This window comes from Apostichopus japonicus, chromosome 11, assembly GCF_037975245.1.
Source record: "Apostichopus japonicus isolate 1M-3 chromosome 11, ASM3797524v1, whole genome shotgun sequence".
Classification (NCBI taxonomy): Eukaryota; Metazoa; Echinodermata; class Holothuroidea; order Aspidochirotida; family Stichopodidae; genus Apostichopus; species Apostichopus japonicus.
In genome coordinates this window covers 17644132-17654632 of record NC_092571.1, presented here as the reverse complement: position 1 = coordinate 17654632, position 10501 = coordinate 17644132, and the positions used below count along the sequence as shown (strand labels likewise).

The 10501-nt window shown below is 38.3% G+C and overlaps 1 protein-coding gene and 1 long non-coding RNA gene across 2 annotated transcripts in view; both read right to left on the bottom strand.

Annotated features, from left to right (window-relative positions):
* Window positions 1–83: 83 nt before the first annotated feature.
* Window positions 84–6420, bottom strand: LOC139975776 (uncharacterized). Its single transcript, XR_011795879.1, has 2 exons — window positions 2552–6420; window positions 84–1422 (listed from the first exon to the last, which is right to left on the bottom strand). It is a non-coding gene; the product is annotated as an uncharacterized lncRNA (long non-coding RNA).
* A 1728-nt stretch (window positions 6421–8148) lies between these two features.
* The window catches only part of LOC139976230 (macrophage mannose receptor 1-like), a 31409-nt gene continuing 29056 nt past the window's right edge, over window positions 8149–10501 (bottom strand). The window contains exons 11-12 of the mRNA XM_071984802.1: window positions 10306–10428; window positions 8149–10135 (exon numbers count right to left, since the gene is read on the bottom strand). Coding sequence (XP_071840903.1) covers window positions 9390–10135; window positions 10306–10428 — 869 coding nt within the window. The 3' untranslated portion in view covers window positions 8149–9389. The remainder of the gene's footprint in view (window positions 10136–10305; window positions 10429–10501) is intronic.

Here is a 10501-nt window from a genome sequence, read left to right as displayed (position 1 = left end):
TAGTGGAACTAGAATATTGTCAGTTTTGTACAAATTAAAAGTTTAAACTTTGTTGTGATTTGTTTCCTTGTAAATTTTATTGATGAAGGTCAAAGGTGACACATGCTTTCTCTTCAACACCACCTACTGTAGGTCTGGTAGGTAGGACACCATCCGCTCTAAATTGGACTGGCAGCATCGCCACAGTGACAACCACAAAACTCACCTTCGCAATATTAACACCCTCTTGAAAGAAGCACCATAGCTCAGCATGGACGATTTCATCCCTTTCTTTCTCTGTTGGCAAAGCTTACTAGCTTAGTCTTCTCTACACCCCCAATATCCTCACCAGCATTTAGAATCCTTCCCACAATTTTCGCAGATGCCCAACTCCCTATCTCTCAAAAGTAAAACCCTCATACTACCTTTGGCATTTGGAGCTCCATAAACTCACCATCAATACCATCACACTGGCTCCTTCTCTTGACCCACCTTCACTCCTTAAGACACCCACTAACCCCTCCCACCCCACTACCTTCCTAGGCTTTGTGCCAGCAAAATTAAAATGTATTTAGCTACATGAGTTTACTTATATGGACATAATTCGAGCACAAAATGTGATTTTAATCCCCAATGGGCACAATGTAACAGCCAGGATGGCACCTCCTTTTAGTCGCTTGACCACTGCTCTCTGGTTGACAACTTGACTATTCAATGTTATGCATATGATTATAAGGGCACCTTTCCCTACACTACCTTTGCTATTTCTATCATCATATTGCTAAGCAGTGTAAACTATAGGGCTGTGAAATAATGAGAGCTGGCAAAAAACAGAACAGCAAGTTGGAGTTCCTTTACTGTATATATTGTACTAAACAAAAGGAAAATAAAACTACTTCACAATATAACATGAAAACTATACAAGATCAAATCACCACATTGTTATTTAAATATACTGTACTAGTTCCACCAAAAAATAATCTAGAGCACATGGACAAATGACAATGTTCTTCTAGCAGAAATCCCCACTTTAAGTACTAGAACAACAAAGGTACAAATAAAAAATTAAAATACTGTGAAATAAATCCAGAACAATAAAATCAGTTCGAGTTCTCTCATTATTACAATTTACCAGTTCCACGAAAAAATAAAATAAATTCTGTTACTTCATATGGAAATGTACTGAAAAATTGTTCCATACATAAAGTGAAAAAGTTGGTTTAACTGCGATCTGCTTCCTCCTCTCTTGGCCTTTTGCGGCAGTAACTACGTAATGAACTGATTGCCTTGGAACTTGCAACCATCAAGGACAAAACATTGTGCCCAATATCCAAGCATGGTAGCCCTGTTTAGTTTTTGGTGCCTTGTCACTTGGGATGGTCTTTGAGCTGCCACATAATCAGCACAATGTTCTTAAGCATTCCCGATGGGCACTAGTCATACCTTGAGAAAAAGAAATGGCCAAAGTGTAAGCAAGTTAACATTATGTTTTAATTTACATGCAGGCCTACTTTTACTTCCCACATAAAATCAATGTTTTTTTTTCCAAATGGGTCAATAAACTTATTGAATAAAACAGAAGGAAATCTTTCTTTTGAGCATCAATGGTACTTGATACTTATACTATTTCTTTTCTTTATTTCTTTTCTTTTTTCGTTTATCGACCTGTGTAAGCCGAATTTCCTATTGTGGACAATACCTTCTAATTCAATTCAATAAATGCAGTGATGTAACAATGTGGCCCAGTGCAGTCAGTTCTTTGTAGTACCGTAAGAGACATAAATACAGTATTTTATTGCACAATTGCAGTTCAATCCAATGCATCTGGTTTGCAATGGAATCTACCTAAACTCCTACTTTATGAACATTTTCAAGAAGCCAATATAGTCAGGACAGGGGCCTGCACATAACTATTTAGAAAATTATCCATATTTTCAAGGGCCATGGGCTTAGAGCCTGCATGGATTTGTATTTTTTATTTACTGGTGGGTAGGTCACATTGCCACAGCAGCAACTACACCAGCCTACACATGGTCTATGTTATGTAACTTAATCCACTAGGCCCAATCTAGCCCAGGGCATGAGCCACAAAAATATTAGGCCAATCGAATAAATATAAATCAAGCAATCGAACAGAGATTCTTCTTTTGTTGGCTACTGACCCAGGGTTACTGACAATGTTAAGGCTTAATGTAGCCCTTGAATCTCAGTTAAGTGTTCACAACATGTCTTACAATAAGTATTTTCATTCACACTTGAGATTGGACAAGCAAGGGACTAGTAATATTATTATTTATATTATAGGCCAAGGCTCTCGACCCTAACAGTAACACTTATTATAATTAGGCCTAGCCTATGGCCAGTGGACTACAATTTTAACCCTCATGAAATGGGCTAATGTTCATATATTTTGAGCATCATTATTAAAATCACTTTAAAAACAATTACTCTTTGACTGCATCCGTGTCATTGTGCAAGTTATCACAGACGCCATTTTGTGCAACCTGTAATTTCGGCAGTCAGAGTGAAAATACATAGCAAATTCTAAGTCGAATAGCATTTTCGTACATACCCGTACACTATCCTGTCGTTGTACACTGTGAACAATAGGTCGTCCTAAGCACATAACACGATGGAATTCTATCCGGAAATGTCCGGAAAGCGAGAAAATCCGCGAAAAACAGGGCAGTTTTTCGGTCGAAGTCAGTAAAATCTGAATCTTGAAAAACAAGGCTAACTCAGTGCATGTTTCGTACAACGATATCGGGTTTCTTTTAGACCAAAGATATAGCTTTTAGCGTTGGACTTAATCAGATTTTAATCTCGAAGCTGTCACCATGGCGCTAGAAAACAGAATTAAACATGCACTTGACGCACTTTGAACTTTAGTACATGCATATTCATAAGCTTATTTTTACACAACCAGTCGTTTTCTCCATTTGCGGCGGTTACAATGATGCAAGATCAAAGGAGCTCGCGCGGTCGCTTCGCACTGCCCGATGTAACATGATCGCTACTGATATTAGTCGCGAAACTCAGCGGGGTGGTTAAGGCGATGATTGATTGTTTTACGGACATTAGAGAGTGGGTTTTCTCCTTCTGTTTATAGCTCCATGTCTCAACTAACTCCCTTCAGTAATTAATAAATATGAAATAGTTATAAAGAAATAATAAGTTAAAGTACCTCCCTGCTGACTGGGAAAACAGAAGTGAATTTGATGGTTGGAATGCCCAGGGTTATTTATGCTGAAACAAGAAGACTATTGTGGCTAATCATAAAGCTGTTATAATTGGTCAACCAGTTGGAACAATTTTTCCAATGCTAATACCACTCCATACTGTCCCCTCATATCATGCTTCAAAGCACTCGTACTGACAGTATGAACAGTTTCTAACCTTTATCTGATTTTAATGCAAATACCACTCTATACTGTCCCTTCATAGAATGCTTCAAAGCACTCGTACTGACAGTATGAACAGTTCCTAACATTTATATGCTCATACTGTCAGCACAATTTGCTTTGAAACCGGACATGAAAAGGAAACAAAAAAGTCCCAACTTGAGTGCAATCGATGAAATATTTGATTACTATTAACAATTAGAAGATTTGAACCGAGTAGCTGTCGTTGATCATTGAATAAACCTGAAAGGAGCATTACAGGTGAAACCAATTAAACTTCATGATTGTTTATTGGACAGTTTATTGGACTTATATATTCAAACATAAGTATATTATGTTATATAGGCAAACGTTTTTCAAGTCTTTGCTTGCCTATCATAATATATTTGTTGTTTCATCCTTGAAACACGCTACAGTTTGGAGTGTTTGCGTATTCTTACAAATATTAGTTTCCTCTTTGTCATGTGGGAGTTAATTATTATAAAGAACAACAAGAATATTTTCAGCAAAATACCTGTGGTGAAATTATACTTTCTGTTGTTGCCAGATGCAAAAATACCACCAACTTTGAAAAATACATATCTTCACTATACAACAGGTTATGAGTTTATGGAAACTTTGTAGCATATTATGTTTGCTAGGCACATCTCTTGAAGAAGATACAGGTCAACAGTCGTACTGTTACTGTATTATACATCGTTGTATAAGCGACTTTGACATTTTTTACAATGATCAGATGAAATACGTTGCCTATGAAAATATGTATCACCACGTAAGTCAGTTGTCTGTGTTTCGTAAGAATGTATTAATATTTTGTCAAAAATTACTTAACAAATTTTTCTTTAAACAAAACGTGATCGTTATTGATGCACTAACGTTCGACGACAAGTTAACGGTCATCCATCATTGCTGTACATATGAACGTTCGACCTATAAAAGAGGATTGTGTCAATACTTCTTTATTTTTTATTATTTATTGTTTGTGTACATCTTTGTCATTTGTTGATATTTTTATTTTTCAATATTTATTCTTCATTTACTGTTTGAGAACAAAATGGATGCGTTTAATTGAATTTACCATCGTAGTAGTCAACGTATCATAGAAAACTAGGCTCGAAAAGCATCGGAGGTGAGTGGCTCCGTAGTCGTTGGGAGCCGACTTCCACGTAGGAGGGTCTGATGTTCCACCCCAGAGGAAAATTTCAGTTTCATTAAAGTGAATTGGTTCATTCTGTGGATATATTATAACAATAAATTAGAAATAACACAAAACTGTTAGCAAACTGCTATCTACTATAAAGAGCCTGTGTTAGAGAATTTGTAAAAGTAAGAGGGCCTGACGTTTCGATCTTAGGAGGATCTTCTTCAGAGGCTGAAGACTTGCTATATTCAGCCTCTGAAGAAAATACTGCTATAGGATCGAAACGTCAGGCTCTCTTAATTTTACACAACTATAAATTAGATCTACAGTTCGGTCTACACGCAGGGTTGTACAAATAACGTTTAATTTGTTTGCGTGGGGTTAGGAAAAACGGGCATACACCCCCTGTATCCACACCCCGAATAGAGAGTAGAAGTTTCATTTTGAAGCCATACCAATTCACACTGCCTGCATTTTTAGGTAATGGTATATTCCTCAAGCTATATAGACCTGGAATGTCAAAAGGGAAAAATATCGTGATAAATGTGTATACGACACAATATGCTTATATATGTACACAAAAAAACCTAGGATATCCCGCCCCAATAATTAAAGAAGGAACTTGTTGCAACTCCCTCGTCTAAGAAAGCATTTTCATTAGCCCCAACTTTTAACATGCTAAACTCATCAAAGTAACTTATTTGGTGTTCTTCTTCATAATGTTTCCAGACACTTAGGAGATCAATTAAGGCGGGTGGGGTGAGGGTGTGTTGAAGATGTCAGAATATGTGTGTGTGTGGGGGGGGGGGCGTAAAGGTTGCGGTTCAACGAAGGGGATGGATGAAAATTTGAAAGTTGAGAGCTTATTTTGCAGGGGAAATATTTCGTGATGAGCTAGATATTTTAAGTAACGAGCCGTTATTAAATAAATAAAACAAGAGTTTTGGAATTCGGTCTATTATTCAAATTTAAGAACCAATGAAAACATAGCGTAAAGCTTCTCTTTCAACTCCCTCCCTCTCAACCCACTTCCGCAACCGGCCCTTACCACTCCTGCACCCCTCCATACCCACCCCACACCCAAAGCGATACCCACAACCTTCCCTTGTCATCCCTTCCGAGTTTTAAAATGAAACTAAGGCAAAACTACGATATAGCCTACGTCGTCGTCACGCGATGAACTTCGTTCCTGTATACCGACATAATTTGGTCATATGCCTCTTTTTATGTATTCATCAATCATTAATCAGACGAGGTTGTTTTGCAGAAGAAGGGTCAGCCTTATACCCCTATAAAGGAACAACAAAAGGTATAGCGTTCAATGCAGTACACAAAGATATCTGAATAACACGACAACAATTAATGGAAAAGTTATTATTAAAGATCCGCAAGGCATCGATTTTTCGACGAACTCGCGATGCCATAGAAACTGGAAGCAAATGCTTTATAATTAACTGTTAGTCGGCTCACGCTTTAATTGCTTGCCCAGAAGCCTCCATGACGGATAATAAGTATATTATGAAATGGTGAACCATTCTCTTTTTCGAAATCGATGTGTCATTTTAGGAACCTCGTTTTAGGTGACTCGTTTTATGTGCCTCATGTTAGGTGAATCATTAGGTGACTCAGTTTAGGTTTATAAAAACAAGCTAGAGTATGGATTTGGTCGCGGGTTCTCATTCGAAATTCAATTTCTTTCATGTTTTTTTTACAAGATTCAAGCTTTCTTAAACTAAATGGCTTTTGAATGCCTTCGTACGTCATTCTTCACTTTGGTTATTTTCCCTTCCTTTTGTCATCCTTCCTATGTCTCAATGGGATAACTTTGTTATGCAAGTCTTGTCCTTTTTTGAAAGGAGTGCACAAGACCACCCGTGCAGTCACATCCGTGTAGGCCTATCAAGGGCGTAGGAACCTGGGGGGCGCCAGCCCCCCCAGTGAAAAATGTGGAGGGGCGGAAGTATCATTCCGCCCCCCGCTTCGCAAGTCAGAAAACCCCTTTTTCATTTCCAAATGAGAAAAAAAATCTCATTTGGAGCACCAAATTGTATCTAAGGCCTGGTGAAAATGCAAAATTAAGTTTACAAAATGGAGTGGGTGTTGAAGTGTGCTATATTGCACCAAATTGCATCTGAGGCTACCTGCAAATGCAAAAAATTCCAAAGGGGAGGGGGACACCCCCTCCCCTTAGACCCCTCCCCCAGGCCGGCCATCAGTCTTCAGCCCCCCACTCAAAAGTACCTTCCTACGCCACTGAGGCCTATACAGGAGGTATGAAGCTTCCAAAAAGTGGGGGGCACAATTTCAGAGGGGCGCTTTCTTATTCCACAACCACCACTCGTTATGCTATAAACCGATACACACCGGTCATATGACTTTAATATATATGATATGTTAGTATGCTATCAATACTATTAAGGTGCGTTGCATCATTGATTTTTTTATTTATTGAGGTTGTATATTATTAACCAAAATACAAAATCGGATGCATTTTAAAAATAGCATGTACAGACTAAAAATAAATAATTAATATTAAATATTAAAATTAACAAAGACTTAAGATATCCAAAAGACAGTTCTTCATAAAAGGGGCACATTTTATTTGCCAGTAGGGCACATTTGCACGCCCCCCCCCAGGCTCATACCCCCTGGGCCTATATAGTATTGCATATTAAATGGATATCAGTGAGATCGAGAAGCTTAGATCGAGAAGTATAGCCTAGGATAATTTTCTAATGCTACCGATACAACTCGATATACTGTCCTCCAATATCGTGCTTCATAGCATTCGCACTGACAGTATAAACCGAGTTCCTAACCTTCATATGATCTGGCAATCACGATAATAAAGCTGCTCATACTGTCAATACGAGTGCTTTAAAAGCGGGACATGCAAGTAAAGTATTTAGAAGAAGAGGGTACAGTTCGAACTATGACATGTTTATATCGAACTCCATGATGGCTACGGAAGAGTGACAATATATGCAGGAGCTAATGTTATTTCCCACTCTAAAGGAGACCATACATTACATGCAAGCATTTTCACACTATATAGTAACACACTTGATCGATGTAACATTGTCGGATCACGTGGTTAGTTATAATCTCAATGTAAGAAGACTGCAGGGGTTTAAGAGTGAATCAAGCTCCCTTTTATTGCTGGTGATGTTTTTAAATAATTACGTTTCTTTTGAAAATAACCTCATCATTCCCATCATACAATGATGACCAGATCTGTGGTTGGTGTATTCTTGAATCATCACCAGGCTTACCAAATCTGCCGATTTTTACAGGGACTTTTCATGATATTCAGTTGAAGGCAATATCGGCAGATTTCCAGATTTGATGCGCTAATATCTCTGTTATGGGTGTGCACCCTGCCTCATCCCCAAGTTTTATCATCCTCGCAAAAGATATCAAGAGTACTTATAAGCATAACCTTACGTATAGAGTGAACTATAGACCCAACTAGTACAAATAACATATGCCAAACCTTTAAGTTTTTAGCGACCCTCCACATAGGAGTCGGCTTCAACAGCCCCAGGGCCACACTTTTCCTTTATGAAATATTTAACACACCCCCTCCCCCCCCCCCTTTTGATGTCATGGGCAACATTTCGATAATGCAGAAAACAGCGAAACATAATTCATTATTCAAGAACATTGTATTTTATTAATATCCTAAAATTATTTGAAATAATAAACATTTCGCATGTTCTTATAGATTTTTTTATATATGAAATCTTCAGTTATATATGAATGTGTTCAATGAAATCTTTTCAGCCAACACCCATAACTTTGTCTTTTACTAGCTTTGATAATAGGACTCACATAACTGATCCACGTACTATTGTGATCACATAAAATATCGCGATTTGTCAACACAGAAAAACGTGGGTTCAATATACAATATAGTTGAGTGGAAGCATTGCTATTAGCTGAAGATTTAAAGCAATGTTTTCACTAAATATCTACCACTAGGCTATGTAAGAAAATAACGATACGGCCCGTTACATTGAGACTGTATACTATATGGCAAGGGAATGTCCGAACACTGCATTGTCAGTGTGTAAAACTACCAACATTTGGTACAAATCTCCACGATGTAAGCGGCTACTCAAAATCTGCGGAACACTCCATTTCACTCCGATTTTTTAAGCTGAACTTCTACATCGAATGATTACGTTTTTATGAATAAAATTTAAGAAAAAGTGCCGTTTTTCGGCATTTTTATCAAAAGGAAAATGTCTGAAAAAGACCCCCAGGTTTGTCAAACACATGTCGATATCTCTCGATCAGGACATTCGTTCGTCCATTCATTTACATGTAATTAGCATATATATAATGCGTGACACCTGATTCATCCATAAGAATCCACCGACATTGAGTCTATGCAAATAAGCAGCATCCTCTCTTAGCAAAATCTCTGGACTGTACTGCTAGGGATTATCGTGCTGTACAGCGTAGATATGAATCGATAGTCAGTTAAACATCATTAATCTGATGTAAAGAATTGATTTGGAATTCTTCAACACATTTAAAGTTCCAGTGTCAATTTTTACATTGCGATACTGCATACGACAACAAATGACAGCAGTACTAACCCCTTCAATATAGTGCAACGATCATTCCTTTTTATTACTGTCTATAGTCTCTTAACAGTTTGCTTAATTGTGTGCGACTTTCCGTTATTGGCGTTTTTAACCACAAATTCCCATGCTACTTCGTTCCTCTACAGAATCATCGGTCCGTTCTGAACACTAGTCAGGTATGGTCCTGGTCCGCCTTTATTCCTCTATGAATCCAACAAGGCAAGTAGCCCTTGGTGAAAATGCACACTTCTAATACAACTAAAAAATTAGGATTTATCAGTAGCAGTAAAGTTTGACGTACATTCGAACACTATCGCCAAGTGTGACTGTCGTTCCGTCACTCGAGTCCCCAAGTAATTCACAAGTTGCCGTTCCTGTTCCGTCGTCGTCATGAAACAAAAAGCCCGAGCAGTTATTGTTTTGAGAACAGTTCACTGCGCATTGCATAGAAGACAATACACCTTCTTCTTTAATGATTTCTTGAGCCGTATCTGGGGTTTCCGTGTTTTGAAATAGGAATGTTTTAAAGCTAGATAATGTCTCGATCAAATGGCTTGTACAGTTTAATTCCTTTCGTATCTTGCCTACACCTTGACTTCCATCTGTAGTCGCACTTGTCGTAGCTTCCCTTGTAGTCGAATATACTTCCGTCGTTGCTTCTGTTGTCGTAGATTGCGTGGTGGGAGCATGGGATGTTGTCGGAGCTGGTGTAGTTGTTCCTTCTTTTGTCGTCACGACAGTGGTGGGTTCTTGTGTGGTTGTTTGTTCCATTGTTGTTACGACAGTGGTGGGTTCTTGTGTGGTTGTTTGTTCTATTGTTGTCACCACAGTGGTGGGTTCTTGTGTGGTTGTTTGTTCTGTCGTCTCGACTGTAGTTGGTTTTACCGTGGATGTTTGTTCTGTTGTAACCACTGTCGTACGTTCTGCTGTAGTTGTTTTTTGTGTTGTGGGTTCTTGTGTTGTAGTTGGGTCCATTGTCGTCGGCTGCGTCGTCGTTGGAGTTTGAGTTGTTAGAGATGGATCTAAAGAATAGAGGAAACCGTCAAATTTAACGAACATTTAATTACATTTCCATACATTCAAATTATGCTCAATTCTGTAGAGTGTTTACAACGCGGAAAGATGCTTCTTCTGTATTATTGTGGTGTTGCAGCATGCCACTGTTAATCTTCATACGTATGCATAAACTTACCTAAAACACAAACAGCCTGATGCTGTTCGGTGCAGTCTACATCACGTTCTTTGCCGTTGTCTTTTAGCACGACGCAATTTCTGATGACGTCACCATCGTTAGGATAGCTGCCACCATCCCAGCCTACAAAATATAATGAAATGAGTTGTAAGGTATACTATATATAGTTAAGATCGACTTCATCGGGAAAAGGTCC